General features: G+C 42.7%; 2 protein-coding genes across 7 annotated transcripts in view; one reads left to right on the top strand and one right to left on the bottom strand.

Annotated features, from left to right (window-relative positions):
• macrod1 (mono-ADP ribosylhydrolase 1) overlaps positions 1–16,077 on the top strand; it is a 144,384-nt gene that overhangs the window by 28,599 nt on the left and 99,708 nt on the right. The gene's annotated exons all lie outside the window — the stretch shown is intronic.
• The window catches only part of flrt1b (fibronectin leucine rich transmembrane protein 1b), a 32,545-nt gene continuing 19,607 nt past the window's right edge, over positions 3,140–16,077 (bottom strand). For 4 of the 5 annotated variants that reach the window (XM_039619167.1, XM_031749829.2, XM_039619154.1 and 1 more), the window contains exons 2-3: positions 12,383–12,521; positions 3,140–8,714 (exon numbers count right to left, since the gene is read on the bottom strand). In XM_039619167.1, coding sequence (XP_039475101.1) covers positions 6,498–8,699 — 2,202 coding nt within the window. In that variant the 5' untranslated portion in view covers positions 8,700–8,714; positions 12,383–12,521 and the 3' untranslated portion in view covers positions 3,140–6,497. Of the gene's footprint in view, positions 8,715–11,434; positions 12,522–16,077 lie in introns of all 5 variants that reach the window. The other variant, XM_031749907.2, reaches the window with a different exon arrangement.

The following is a 16,077-nucleotide window of genomic DNA, read 5'->3' as shown; positions in this document are numbered from 1 at the left end:
ATAGTATTTTTGTACCAACAAGGTGATTCCTAAAGACCTATTAGCTGAAAAACTGGCACATCTCAGTCTGCCGTGTGGTCTGCATTTATGTATCTGCTTCACTCATTTAGAGTTGGTTCTTTGTTTTACACCAAAGGTAACAGATTTTTGTTCATATAAACACAATTTAAAGTGAATGATGATATTCCTCTTTAACTGCTGGATGTTAATAATTTCAACATATAAACTTAAAAGATGATGAGTTGTAAATCTCTAACCAGAAATCAGGGTAAAGCATCAAATATTAAACCGCATGTCTGGAACAACAACTCTTTTCAGGCCATGGAAATTGAAAACGTGGAGGGCAAAAGAAGAAGTTGCAGGATTAAAAACAATATAGCAGAAATTCATGTCCTAAGGAAGAAATCCAGCAGAGACCCGAGAGATGATAAATGGACGGGTTCTCATGGTGCTTTAAATAACATGTCTCATTCACACAAGCACTTTTTTCTTATATATATGAATGCTATCTAACTATTCCATTTAACATTCCTTAGTAGATAACCTGCTCTACCCCGATGAACTGGTCTGCAAATCAGTGGAAACAGGTCTCCTTGAGTGAAGAATTAAAAATTGAAATTTTTGGTTCAGAAACAACCATCTATAAAACACGGTGGAGGCTTTGTCATGTTTTTGGCTGCATTGCAGACAGTGGTGTTGGGGATCTGATTTTGATCCACCGTGTAGTACCATCTTGAATCAATTTGACCGACAACAGTTTCATTTTTCGGCATGAGAATGATCGCAAACACAGTGCCAGTTCTTTAAAAGCTTACGTGGATAGAAAAACACAAAGTGGAGCACGATCGGTCATTGATTAGCCTCCCTGCAGCCTGGACCTCAACATTATTGAAGCAGTGTGGGATCATCCTGACAGAGAAAATGTTTGTTTCAAGAAACTGCTGCACCCATTTCCCATTTCTGAGTAAAACATAAAGAACTGAGGGGCGACTCAAGACTTTTGCACAGTGCTGTATTTTTCTGAAACTTCACTCAGTTTGGTCTGGAAGTAGCTACTACAGCCGGTGAAGCTGTGGCTGGATCTGCGTGCCATAACAACATTATTATGAGATCAAACATACTGAAATGTGCCAGTTCTGATATGTTCACACTCAAAGCTTAAAGCATTAGGCACAAAAGTTGGCAGAACACTCTAACACACACAAGTTAGATTACCATTTTTAGATGATATGCTTTACTGGTTGTGGAGCTGTGATAACGAAATGCAGGGTCTTTGACATGGTGTCATTTAGTTTGGCTCCAGCTCAGAGTGAAAGTTCAGTGAATTTTAAGGTTATTTGGCTGTTGATGCGGTGCCTTTTTTGTATGAAAGTAACTCTGGCAATGACCAATGAGAATCTGGTCAGATGGAGAGCATATAAAGCAAAAAAAATAGCTGTCTGTTGTCCCTGAGATCGTGGCGCTAATTTGGCTTAACAATGAGCCCCCTTCACAAATTAAATGCACGCTGAAAAATGACACCTACCTTGTGTGTTTAAGTGCAATACCAAGAGGTCATTTACAAGCATTTGTATGTGATGAGTTAGAAGTAACGGGGCGGTTTGACTGTTGCCGTAAAGACGGTGCATAATGGCACCGAGGCGAAAGGACACCTTGTGCATATCTGTGAAACGCCAGCGGCTTTGACAACACAGCAGTATTTGAGGTCCTCTCATGTTTATATGTTGCATCTGTTCATGTTTTTCTCTGCCGTGCCCTTGACTGCTGCGAAGTCTGTCTGCAGACTGAAAGAAAATGTAAACTTACACATTCACCCATGCAGGCCCTTTTCTTTTCTCAGCTCTGCCTCAGTATTTGCATTCAAACTATCTGTGCCAAAAAGATTATGTTGTGGATTTGATTCGGTTGACTGTGCATGCATACATGCATACATCAAATGCATGCATCGAGAGGAATACAGTGACCTTTTCACTAAATAAGCTTATAAATGCACGCAAACACCGGAAGATAACTCGCGTTGCAGCTTTAAATCATCCGTGGCAGCACTGCTGTGAAGAAAATACTGAGCACGGAGTTTAAAATGCAACCGACCATTTTACTGCACATCAGTGAGTTGAGCCTGTTTGTTAAAGGAATAGAGGTCGCATAGTCAGAAATTAATTCAAATGAGAGGTGTGTCGAAACTCAACACACTGCTGTTGTGCTTCTACATACAAACCTTAACACGTGTTATATATATCTAACACATCTTAATAATTTAAAGCACAATTTATTCTTGCAAAGTAATTACTTTTGGACAGACGTACTAGTTGTTGTAACTTAATGGAAGCCTTCACTTTGATCCGATTTGTTACAGTGCAAGAATAAATTTAGCCCGAACAGATGCTTACCCCCAGTTTCAGAGTATACATCTTTTTCTTGGGTGTAATGTGAGTTAGGATAATTAAGCTGCAGGACTTGACGTTAGATAATGGACCACGGCAGTGAAAGGCGTCCATAATGACTGATGAGAACTCGGGCCATTGTTGTTACGAGCGCGGACGCCAAGATGCAGCCGCACACCGCCAGACGTATAATCACAGATCCTGTAGATAGTCATATGAAGTCATCAGTGCACGGCAAACCATTTCTGTCTACAGTATTTTTCTTTCAGACTCTTCTCAAACACCCATCACAAGCAGTTACTCTAAGATGGACACTTATACACTCCCCCGTTCGTTATATTGATCCATGCTTACACAAGCATTAGCACTCACTTAGAATGAGAGGCATGTCTTCACCCAAACTCAGGAGCACCGAGCACAAACACATCCATACAAATGGACGCAGCCGAGTTTCTCGTGTCACTGTGTGAAATACACACTTGAACTTGTCAGGAGAAAAACATGCGTCCTTCTAAATGGAATCGGAGCGCATAGATGCTGATGTATTCATCCAGTGTGTGTGATTTAACGAGGCCTGCTCCGTCTCGTCATAAATCAGGTTAATAATCTGAGCTTCCCATTGATTTTTAGTTTTTAAGCCCTCCCCCCACCCATCCTGGTGCATTATTTGACATCTCCAGCCTTTCCTTCCGATTTGATGAACTCCACTCAGACGCGCACACACACACACACACACAGAACTCACGAATCCGCTCTTCCTTTTAGAAGTCTTTATTCATCTGCGTAGAAAAAAAGACGACAGACCAATAAATGGAATAGCGTTTTGCACCCTTTTTTTATGTTTATACATAAGAGTGTTTTCATTAACACATCTGAGGGTGACACTTTTAAAGGAAAAGGATCTCTACACAGAATGAAAGGAAGCTTCAGTGCTCTTAAAAAAATTAAAAAAATTATAAAACAAATGCAAAAAAAAAATCAACCTAAAAAACCCACACCGGAGCTCTTCCAATATTACTGGTACACTGTAACACAGGTTGAAAAAGAGAAAGAGAGCTACTCAAAGTAAGACTTGGGTTTCAACACTTACAGGCTCTATCTAAATCACCCCTCCCCACTCTCCCCCTTTATTTTTCTCTCTCTACCTTCTCCTCTTCCTCTTCCTGTTAATCTCTGGCTGTATTTTATTAGCGTCTTCTTTGATGTTCCTCCTCCCTTAAAGTACATTAGCGTGGTCAGTGAGAGGCGGTCAGAAAGCAGGGGGTCGCTCGTTTCCCTGTGGTTGTCTTTGAGTTGAATTGCACAGTGTAGCGGTCAGGCTGTGATCCCAGTCACCAGAACATAGTGTCTATGCTGTGCTAAGGCCTATAAAACCACACGACCTGAGTCAACTTATACGTTTCACCTCCCGGAATGCACTAGATCAGGTGTGATTATAGTAGTATTTTTAGTTTTTCCAATTCAGCTAATCTTTTTTATAATACAAGTAAATAAATTGCCTTTGTATATGAGAGTGTAAGAGAAAAGGCCACAATTGCATTGTTGATTTAAATTAACTGATTAAAGAGGACCTATTATGCACTTCCCTATTTTCTGTCTATCATTTCAAACATGGGCCTTTAAAAAAAAAAAAATAACAGCAACTTCAAATTGCTCTGTTATTTTTTTTTCTACTCTTCGATCTGTTCGTGTCAAAAAAGAGGTGATCTCTATAATATGGTCATCACAGGCACACAGCTCTAGTTGTGAGCACAGCACTCCCACCAGTCTGCTGTTCAAACCCTCTGAGGGGCACAGGAAAGGGAGCTGAAGTGGCTCGTCTCAGACAGTGGGTGAACTGAGGGGCTGCACCAAGATAAATGACGGTAATTTTGGATTGTAATTCATGCAAAGCAACTCTAGTGCTCGAAGAATAAAAATATGAGGCTGGAAATGAGCAGAATAGGTCCACTTGAATCATCTGGTCCATACAGCGTGAGGCAATTGTGGAAAAACGTCTGTCTTAGATTCCTGCACCCTGGGGTAATGTCTTTGAACTGCTTGGTTCATTTAACTAACAGTAAAAAGAGATAAAGATTTTCAATTTACTGAGTAATAAGACTGAGAAAAACTGCAAATACTTAAAATTGGGAAGCTGCAACAGGGAAACATTTGGCATTTGTTTACACAGAGGGATAAAATATTGGAATTTTTAATATTGGGAGTTTTACAGTTTGGCCAGGTGTTTTTAACTGATTCCTAATTCCTGTCTGGTATTTTTGCTGTAGTCAATCAATATATTGTAAGACACTAATAGATTTCTTTATATACAAATCTTTCTACTCTCTTTTTAAAAAAACACCAAGAAAAATATTTTTTCTCCGCTGTTGTCGAATTGATTTGTTAAGAGTGGATTTTAACAAAGCGTAATCAGACCAGTGCCGTTCCAACTTCCACCAAAAAAAGTGTCAGCTGCTAAAACTTATTTTTAATTAAGAAGGTTTAGCCATCCTCTAGAAGATAATGGGTTACTATAATAAGATGTGTGATTAGGATTCTTTCACTTCATTTGCAAAGATAATTTAATAATGACACCAGACCACAATAAAAACTGGGTACATGCAGTGCTGAAATTCCAAGATGAAGTTTTTTTTTCTCCTTTTTTTTTTTTTTTTTTACAATAATAGTCGTTCTTCTCAGGCTTGTCTGTTGTCCTGTGGTCTTGGCAATCACTGTATTTTTTACTCAGATTGTCTCGCCGTGCTTCTTGTCCTTGTTGTTGTCCTACCGATGTTTTTAAAATCCTGAAATGTTCTGTTTATTAAAAAAAAAAAGATACACGAGGTGAAAGGTAACTACCAAGAAATGTTAAATTCATCTTTGAATTTCAATGATCACAGGCACCTGAAAACAGTCCTTGAAGGAAGCATGCACTCTGTTATCACTCGGCATGTGCTGAGTGCAGTGGGTACACTGTGGGCAAAAACTTCATTCTTTTTTTTTTTTTTTTTTTTGGACTATGATGTCACATTATTCCAGTTGTCAACCCTCTTCTTTAACCACCCACTCCCTTCTTGATCCCCCATCTTTTTTTTCCCTTTGTGTGCTTTTTTACCTCCTGCTGCTGCATTTGTCACACGCCCTTTTTTCCACTTAGCTCCCCTTTTCTGTCGTCGCTCTCTGCCTGAAGCCAACACACCTCTCTCTGCGTCTACATCCCCCCCAACACAGCTCCGCACCCTCTCTTTTTTTCTCATCTCCTTTGATGTTTTCTCCATCCATCCATCCATCCATCCATCCATCCATCCATCCATCCATCCATCCATCCATCTATCCATCACCCCCCGCCCAAACACATGCTCTCTCTCTCACTCTCATTAGTCTCCTCGTGCTGTGGTTTGTGTCTCTCGTCTCTGTCAGAACTGTTATCACTGCTGTCAGCTCCCTTGGCGAGAACAAAGTCGTCCTCTGCTCACAGCACCACAAAAGACACAAGAGAAATAAAAGGAAAGAGCCTCAGCTGAAGAAAAAAAAAAAAGAGGCAGAAAGGAGGAAAAAATTAAAAAGGAGGGGAGTAAACCAGAGGAAAGGAAGGGGCTTGGAACACATCTTTTCATGTCAACCATGATGTATTGTCATCTGTGGGTTATAACAACCATTTCTTCCTCTGTCATCCCTTTTATCTATACAGCACAAAGCTTACAGTTGGTTGGAAGATTTGAGACCTATCTCTATACACATCAAGTGCCTTTTCCCCATATTATAAATATATCTCCTTCTAAATCAGCTAAGCCTAGTATATCAACCTCAAATAATTTACTGTGTATTATTATTAGCTGAGAAGAACAGTAGGTTTGAAAGACACTGAGATATCCAAAAGAGAAACTGTAACCATTTATAAGAAGCGCTGAAAGAAGGGCCTACTATAAATTGTATTTATACAGTAGAAGAGTATAGTAGGACTTACACTTCTGTCACTCTAGCAATTGTCCAATTAACATAGCAGAAATTCTCTACTCAACAAACCAATCAGAATTGAACCAGCAGAGGCACAGAGGGTACTTTGGAAACCAAGGACAAAATAACCACTAGCCAACAGGGCTTTCGTGGCTCAGGGAATGCGTCCCTGTATCATCACGTGTAGGCATAATCTATGTCAGGGATGCCACCCTCTCTGTAGCCACGGTTGGTGCCATATGTAACACGATGGTGGCTGGTTTGGCTGAGGATGGTGCCATTTAGGCTGCCAGCTCCGTGACTGCTCCGGTAGGTCCCGTTAGCTTGGGAGGAAGAGGAGGAGGAGGAGGGGAAAATGGTGTGGATGTAGGTGACATCCTCCAGCTTAGGCTGAACAGGCTGATGGGCCATAGCTGTCATCTGAAACCCTGCAGGAGGGGCCCTGATCTCTAAGATGGAAGTGTCTTTCTTGGTGCCTGACTCTACATAGTCATCATAATGTTTTCCTCCCCGGCCCCTGCTGTATGAGCCCGAGTCCCCGGATATGTAACCTGATCTCTGTCCATACCAGCAGAAGATGCCAAAGATTAACAGAAGGCTCACTAATGCTGTGGCACCCCCAATAATCCCAGCCAGTGGCAGGGCTGTTAAATCTGAGTCTCGTCCCTTTTTATCTGAGCCCTCTTCTCCTGAGTGTGCCAGAGCATCTCCAGTCTCTATCTGTGCACAGGCCGGGGCTGAGTCTTTACTGTCCGTGTCCGTGCTGACAGCTCGAGACGAAACCATGCTGGAGCTCCCAAAGGAAGTTTCCTGTCGTAATGGCAGCAGGCAGATGAGGTAATGGGAGCGTGGGGTGAGCTGTGTTAGAAGATACTGCCTCCTTTCTCCAGGAACCAAAGTCTCTGTTATTGAACCGAGAGCTGCACTGCTGCCCAGCCTCAGCCACGACAGGCGGAAGGAGGGCACCGGCTCTGGACAAAGCCAACTCACCAGCACGCTGTCTGAAGAGAGAGGTTTTACAGTCAGCTCCAGGGCCTCTCCAGAGACGTGCCCTCCTTCACCTGGGGGCAAAGGCATAACTAGGCCTGGCCGCTTAGCTCGCAGGGTGAAAAGAGAACCCTGTGTGGGGATGAGCAGAGAGGTAGTGGTGGTGCTGCCATGGGGGACTGAAGCCACTCCTTGACCCCCTCCAACACCATCTTCACCTCCTCCATCTTTGTCTGCTGGGTTCATCCCTATTCCAGTATTAGGAACAGCAGGGGGACCTTCACACTGCTCCATCAGAGAAGTTAGGTCTCTAAGGGCCTGACCCCTTACAGGCTCAGGCCCCTGACAGGTTAGACTCCTAACTGAAACCGCCGCCCCCCGACCGTGCAGCCAGGCATGGAGCCAGCGAAGGTTGCAGCCGCAGTACCAGGGGTTTCCTCGCAGCAGTAGCAGCTCCAGGCTTTCTGTGTCCTTAAAAAGTCCCCGGGGCAGAGTGGTCAGATTATTCCCCGACAGGTCCAGCCTCTGCAGCCGCCGCATCCCATCTAGCGCCCCCCTTGAGATGTGGGTCATTCCGTTGTCTTGCAAATGGAGTCGCACAAGGTGAGCTGAAGGCAGGTTGGCAGGTGGAGACTGCAGAGCGTTCCTGACCAGTGAAAGCTCAGTCAGGTTGGAAAGACGGGAAAAGGTGTCATCTGCTATGCGTGTGTTGGCCAGCAGGTTCCCATCCAGGACCAAGCGTCTCAGGGAGGAGAGCCCACGGAAGGCATGAGTGGGGATGGTGCTGATTCTGTTGTCATCCAGTCGCAACTCTTCCAAGGATGTTGGCAGGCCTGCGGGGATGCTTGACAGATGGTTCCGAGACAAAAACAGCAGTCGAAGCCGTGGGGTCCCAGAAAAGGCTCGGTCCTGGATGCTAACTGTGGATATGGAGTTATCATCCAGGTGTAAACGTTCTAGTAATGGTAACTTGGCAAGAGCCGACCGCGGTAACGTTCGTATATTATTATCCTGCAAATGGAGCTCCCGTAATGAAGGCGGGAGGTGTATAGGAAATTCATCCAACTGGTTGGCATACAGGTAAATCACTCGTATGGAAGTGCTGCGTTCCAGCGACGGCGGCAGCCCAGCGTTACTCAGCCGGTTGCTCTGTAAGTACAGGATGGCAGCCATTAATGGCAGCGGAGGAATAATGCTGAGGCCACGGTCATTGCAGTAGACAAAACCCTCGTCGCAGCGGCACACCGAGGGGCAAACTATGCCCTCGTCTCCCTCTCCCGTCTCCATGGCAATTGCCGCTGCCGCCAGTTCCAGCACCTCAGCCAATAAGGTGAGGCACAGGAGGAGCAGGAAGAGCCAATCGCGGAGTTCTGCCACACTCTCAGCTGCCATGGTGGCGCACAGCTCCTGATAGGAGAGAAAATGGGAAACTGGATCAAAACAAAGTACAGACACTGAAACCCAATGATTCTAAAATGAATGGAGAAAAAAAATTTCATTATATTCAAATAGGGAAGCAAAAAAGAAGGACGAGACAGAGCGAGATAGACCCCACAGCGAAACTCTATCTCCAAAATTACTCGACCAAAGTGCTGTGTTTTCTACCTGCTGATAAAAGTAAAGTCTCTTTAAATCTCTAAAGTGAAAAAGATTTGGGGATTGAATCATCAGATGCACTTATAAGAAGCTGCCCACTATTATATGGGTCAGGGCGACCAAGCAGAAGACAAACGCACATTTAGAGACAGAGAGTGTGATGAGGGGTGGATTGACTGGACGAGGAAGATTACGAGAATCGGAGAAAGCAAAGGGACGACAGAAATGGAGAAAATTGGACAGTGACATTTGAAGGAAGGGAAAATAAGTGAAGAGGAGTTTTTTTTTCTTCCACAGAGATTAACTGAAATGGAGTGAGTGACATGAAACTAAAATGGAGGCGAGATCGGGGAGGAGGAAATCAGATTAATTGCCCACAGTCCAGTTGATGGCTCAGAGAGTAGCAGAACTACTAAACTTGTTGTTATTGCCCTATATCTCCCCCTAAAATATAAAAAAAAGAAAAAACTGAAGAGAATATCGAAGAAAAGCAAAGAAATTTAGGTTTCTTATTGTATACTCAGAAACACAATTTATCTATTCGAGGTCGTGACCAAAACACACACTGAGAAATTTGCTCACACAAATAAACAAACGTACTGAGCACAAAGCATTCACATACAGAAGTCTCAGTACAAGCTGACATGTATAATGCATGGTTTCACTCAGTTGTTATTGTTCGTGAAATTTCTATAAATTATTCAGGAAAGTGGTCCTGAAATCCCCAGAAATGTTTTAGTGAGATGTTTTACAGAGAAGCATTTTTCTGCAACATTAATAGGTTCCTTGGTCGATGTTTTATGACTTGTCTCCTTGCAAATCCTTGACACCAACATCAATAACATGAATTTACAATTCAGATAAAATGATCTCCGTACGTGCACATTCACGGCACACTATATTTAGAATATGAAAAATATACAGTGGTGAAAGTTGTGGAAATTGCGTTGTGGCGTCCTCGTGTTTGAATCCTTTCTTTTGAGTGGCCCGAGGCTGGAAAATGTGCCCTGATGTGAAATGCCTGACATGATTTGACAGCACATTTGATAAACAAATCCTCTAAAGGCAAGTTTTTTTTCTTTCTCCGCCCCTTCTGTGCATGCGTGTTTGTGTGTGTGTGTTTGTATGTGAACTCTGTGCTACATGCAAAATTGCCCCTTGGCTGCAGTCAAAATCCATGCAAAGCAAACGAGAGATGGCAACAATAGTTGAGAGGCAAGGAGGGAGGGATGGAGGCGAGGAGACAGATGGACAGTAGGACAGTCAGGAGGAGGAGGAGAGAGGGGGAAATGAGTTCCTGGCAGTGAAGACTGAAGTCACTATCAGCTGGAAAAAGAATAATGGCTCCAAATATTGGTTTGGTGTCATTTTTTCTATTCTGTGAGATGGATGTAAAAATAGCCGCATTTGTGTACCTGTACATGCTTGTGTGTGCGCCTCTGATGTATGTGTGTGTTTGTGTATGAGAGAAAGATCTGTATCAACAACAACTAGCTCCTGTCTCAGCTCGACACCGGCAGCATTTGATATGTCAGGGTGAAAAAGAGTGTGTGCCACCTAATTCGACGTGGACCCAGACTTGATTTTTCTCTTTTCTTAATGGTATTTTTAGCTCGAATCTGACTATTTCTTTGCGTTCCCCGGCATGTGAGACACAGAAAAAGTAAGAAAGATGTACACATACACACAAGAGGGACTGTCAAGGTAGGAGCTGAGACCATATTGGGATGCTCTATGAATATCAACTAGCATATGTTTCAGTGCCACACTATTCCTGCTTTCCTTTCATAAACATCCTCTTGGCACAAGCCGGCATGTGTGTTTCTTGCCCACATGCCAAGGTTTCCCATCGACACGTTCTTTTAATGATCCTGATTTTTCTCTCGTCTCTCTCCCCTCCCTCGTCCATCCTCTCGCTCTCTCTCTCCCGCTGCATCTTTATCACGCCGTGTACCTCTCCAATCCGCCCACCTCCCCTTGATAATCTTTCATTATATCTACTTTCAGGTTTGTTTACAGAAGTGTCCGTGCAGTCATCCTCCTCCTCTCCTCCCCTGTTTCTATCTCTCTCTAATCCTCTTTTATCGTTTCCTCTTCAGTCGTCCGTTGATTCCTGCACACTGAGATTGGATCAATCGGCTCTCCGCTTCCTCTCCTGTCCTCTCCTCCACAGCAACTTAGTTTCTGTTTTTCATTTAGAAGCACCCCCCCCCACCCCCATCTCTTCCCCCTCCATCACTCCCGTCTCTTTCTTACTCCCTCGCTGCCTCGACATTCTTGCCTCCGCATTCCCTCTCCGCTCCCTTTGTGTTTTTTGTTTTTGACCCCTCCTTTCCCACAAACATTTTAATCATGTTCTGAAGTAAAGGAGCACAGAGCTGGTGTGTGTTTTCTAGTGTCTTCTTTCCTATCCTGTAGCTCAAAGCAAGATGTAAGTGTAGTGTTTCTCACTGTGATGAATGAAGTGTGTGTGTGCGTGCGTGTGTGTGTGAAAGGTCTGATCAGGATGTGATTGCCAAGGGCTTGCTCACCTGTTCAGTGTCTGTGCCTTTCACGCCCGCCGCAGCCTTGTTTTTTCTCTATCAAGGATTTGTGGAGGGGAGTATTAGTGTTTATATGGGTTATTGAGGATGTTGCTGTGGATCTCTGCGTGTTAGCACAATTTCACAGTCTCTTTCGAATCGTTCAGAAGTGTAGCCTCTTTCCTTCGGGCCGTTGAATCTTCCTCAGCTTGGGTGAATGATGATAGGGATGATGATAGCCTGTACTCCAGGGCTCCACAAGTAGCAACACCAGCATGGCTCAAAGCCGCCTCGGCATCCACATTTGTGTCTTCTTTGTGTGTGTGTGTGTGTGTTTGTGTGTGTGTGTCCTGCTGTCAAATTCTCTCTCTCTTGGTAAGGGGCTTTTAGGCCTGCCAACTCAAGTCATCTTCAGCAAGTGTCCAGAGGCCTAATTCTGAAACAGCCCCCCCCACACTCAAATGCTACAGTTGGGCAGACAGTCAGAAGATGGTTGCAGGCTCAAGGGTCCTTCTTCGAAGTCAAAAGCGACCCTGGTTACTCATGCAGGCAGTGGGTCATGCAAAAATAGTACTGTACCGTGCGGCACTTGCTTCAAATAGACAGGTAGTGGTTTTAATAGATGATCGGCGCGAGCAAAATGAGAATAAGTACGCTTTTCACAGCTCAGAAAAATCCAACAAAGTGTCCTTGATCTGTTATTAGAGCTGTACTATAACAATTATTACAACATGCACTTCACGGTTCAGTGATAGTAATGAGCACTTTTTAAGGCAGTGATGGACAGGCTGGCCTCATACAGAGTACCGACTATATGAGCAGGATTCAAGGGAAAAGCTCCTTTCTCCTTCTCCCTCAGTTTCAAGCACTCTCTCCTCTGTTAAATGTTTGATCGCTTCCTTCTCAGTTCACACAGATCATCTTCAGCAAAGCCAGATGACAGCGTGTATTGTATACCTTCCGCTTTAAGGAGTGCTGTGATGGGCTGGCTCAGTGTGAAGAGTTGGTGGAAATGGACAGCCTTTGTATCCTGAAGGTAGACTTCACTGGTGTCGACTTCAGCAGGACAGCTGGCTGAGTGTTAGTGAGCGCCGACCTGAAAAGAGACAGCAGGCAAGAGTAGTATTAGAGGCTTCATTTTGAGATGCATTTGGGCAACGAGGTAAAATCTGTCTGATACAATGGGCCATTTGTAACACATCAGACGCGAAAAGACAGTGCACAACAAGGAGGATTAAAGGTCACTGATTTAGTTCACGACACTCTTTACAAATTTTGGATTACTGTATGCCGCTAATGGAGCCAGAGACATTATAAGAGAGAGCCAGAGAGACGTGGCACAGTTTTTGATGGAAGATTGTTCCAAAAGATGGATGGATGGACAGTGCTGTCTACAAGCCTTTGTTTCAAAATGTAACATGCAAATGCATGCACAACAAATGTAGCTGCATAAATACAGCTTAATCAAAATAAGTGAGCCGCGTGATAATGATGATGATGACACTTGCAGAAGTTATGCTAAAATATTTCGACATGTGCCAAAAATTAAGACTAAGTCTTCTGTAGTAACGTGTCTTAGAAGCTGCATAAAATGCATTGTGTCGTTGGCTTTGGGGCCAGGAGAGTCAGTTTAAGTCATTCATGTATCTACATTTTAACGAAAGCCTCTTAAGTTTGAGTCGGCTTGTAGTTTTTACTCTTATTTCAAGCCATGTTAAAAGGTTCATTTTCTTAACCGCTGGAGCTTGTCACAGCTGTTTTAGGGTGAGAGGTGGGGTAAAAACCACTCTATCACAGGACACAGAGAGACCATTCACACTTAGACATATGGCCAGTTTAAAATCACCAACCTTAAACTAATTTAAAGAAATGGATTCTGGATTAATAACGGGAAATTGTTCTCATAAATCTGTTGTGGTAATGATCATAGAGCTTATTATATTTCCACAAAAAGAATATTTTAAATATTGGCTTAATGCTTAATGTGCTGTAAATGAAACATCATCTAATATATCTTCATTTGTTAAACCTGTTTTGTGTAAATGATGCCAGCATGTGCTGTTGAGTCTTAATGTTGGCACAATACAGAATCCTAAAAGGTACAGGCTAAATAATTATCCCCATCTGAATGGTTATACCTCTTAAAATTAAGTACCTCGTGAAAATACTTCCTGAAGGTCACCACTGCATATGCACAACACTGTGCTCCCAGTGGACACAAACCTCCCATTAAGGTAACTCCATATTTTATATCTGTGTTTTTTGTGTTTTTTTTCCTCTTCAGACAAAGCTTTGGAGCTTTCATTAACCATCACGCACTAAGTGCCTGTATCTTATGTGCAGAATCAAACCCCCCAGTGAACACTGGTTTTAGAGATATAAGGTTTTCATCAGGCATACTGAGTGTACAGAGACAAATTCATCAAGGCCATTAACTGCTCTGCTGCTCACATTCGCCTCTTCACTTCATCCCAAAGTAAGTAGACTACATAGCCAACTGGGAAATTATCATCCAGTTTGCTTAAACACAAATAGAGACAAATAAAGGCGTCCTCATTTTCATTTTCAAAGGACACGCGCTGCAGCTGAGAAGAACTTGGTCAACAGGCTTATGTCTGTACTCGTGTACATCCTCGAGGGGTGTTAAAAGCTGTGCACTCAGGGCGATGGTGTACAAGTTTTTGTTTCCCATGTGGTGTAACTGGTTCCACAGATGGAAACTGGATGTGCAGTTCAGTGAGGTGTTTGGTGAGATAAATGATCCTTTTTATAGGACGTCTTCAGATTGATATCCAGTTGATGCCTAGTAAACTTATTCATATGTGCAGACTGTGGCTAACTCGCATAATGAAAATCAAGCGACGTGGGGCAGAATGATAAAGAGGCAGTGTTTGCCAAATGTGTCGACTTTGTTATTGGCATTAAGGAGAAATGAGATAATGGTCTAAGCAAGGACTTGGTGCGGTACTCGTTGTTATTCAGTGCATTTGTAATTTGTTAAGGTCTAATAGTTTGCATTTTTGGACTTTAAAGTAGCTACAAAAATAAACACTAATTGGATGTCATCAGTCACATATTTACAGCAGATGTCACCTTTAATAACGTGAACTGTCATTTTAAAGCTAGTGCCTTTAATTAGTTGCAATTTCTGACCCAACTACTCTTAGACTCTGCACTAATCTTTGCATACCGCAGGCAAAACGTCTGCCTGCACTGGACAAGAAGTGACTATTGAGCATCGGCAGCGTCTCCACAGCTGACTGCCATTGGCCATTAGACATCAATATGTGAAGCTCTATCTGTGTGATGTCAAGGCTGTCCTTAAAACTTTTTTTGATGGAAGCAAGCCTAGCTAGTGGGAGTGTGATGGGAGGACGGCAGACATAAGGAGCATCTATCAGAGCAAGGAGCTTGGAGGCAAAGTACATGCTAGTCATTTGGCAGAGTATGAAAACGGTAGTTTGTCAGAGTTTTGAGGAAGGTTAGAGAAAGTTGCACTAAGGTAATGACTTTTGTTAGTCATAACTGCTTGAGAACATTAGGGAAATTGCAGCACTTTTCAGAGGAAATATTCATATTACATATTTATCCGTCTAAAAATAACCTTGTAGAAAGATGTTACACAAAACACAAATGGACAGACTTTGACATGGAGTCACGATGATAAAGAAGTTCAAGTGTTTTGGTTTATTTCCTCTTTCATGTGGTTTCAGTCCTCTGATGTTAACATTTTCTAGAAATGCACTAATTAGTGGTTTACAAGAATGATAAAATATAAAATTATGATAGAAAAGAGAGGTCAGCTGTTTCACAGTAAAGTCATTGAATGATATGAGGCGGGATCAGACCTTTAATATCAGGCAATGAAAATGGAAAAATGAAAACTACTCTCCGAGTGGTGGTGAAGGTTGAAAAGGTCTGACGAAAACAAGTAACCGAACGTCAAATAAAAAGTTCTACCTTACTGAAATAACTATCATGTTTCAAAAGGGACGGCGTTTTCTTTGAAGGCGAAGGTGTCTAGTTTCAGGTTTGCATATCGCTTTTCTTCTTGGTCTGCAACCACTCCCCAATCCGTTGATGAATGCACATTTTTCTGTTGTTGATGGTGATTATCATGGGGTCACTGACTGGTGACCCTGGGGACTAGGATTTGGCAGTAGATTTTAGAATGACTGCCAGCAACTACTTGCAACTATTCTGGGAGCATTTGTTTTTCCCTAGCAACCGGTGGTTGCCAGGTGGTCTACAACTAGTCTCTGGATAAAACACATCTTAGCTGAATAGTCAAAAAGTAAATTTAAAACAAGGTGGTGGTTATAGCTTGCAAAAGGGGAATAATTATTATCTTTTCTTAATCTTAACTGATAGCAGATTTTGAGTTTAGGACCATTTGTTGGATAAAACACTTCAAACCATATCTGATATGCTCATTTCCAGTTCCATATTTTCATTCTGGGACTCTACTGAGAGGTCAAGTAATCCCAAATTATCTTGTGCTAGGCTGTGGTGCAGCTTAAATCCTTTCCCTTTTAGCTATTTTTCTTCTAAGTAGCTACCCCTTGTAAACCAGAAGTTTGTAGTTTAAGTGGGTGGCGCTGTGTTAATATAGGTTTTATGTTGTGGTTTACTAAATTTTACAATTAGACTTT

This window comes from Oreochromis aureus, linkage group 2, assembly GCF_013358895.1.
Source record: "Oreochromis aureus strain Israel breed Guangdong linkage group 2, ZZ_aureus, whole genome shotgun sequence".
Lineage (NCBI taxonomy): Eukaryota > Metazoa > Chordata > Actinopteri > Cichliformes > Cichlidae > Oreochromis > Oreochromis aureus.
Note: the sequence above shows the minus strand (reverse complement) of the source record. Positions and strands in the feature narration are given on the sequence as shown.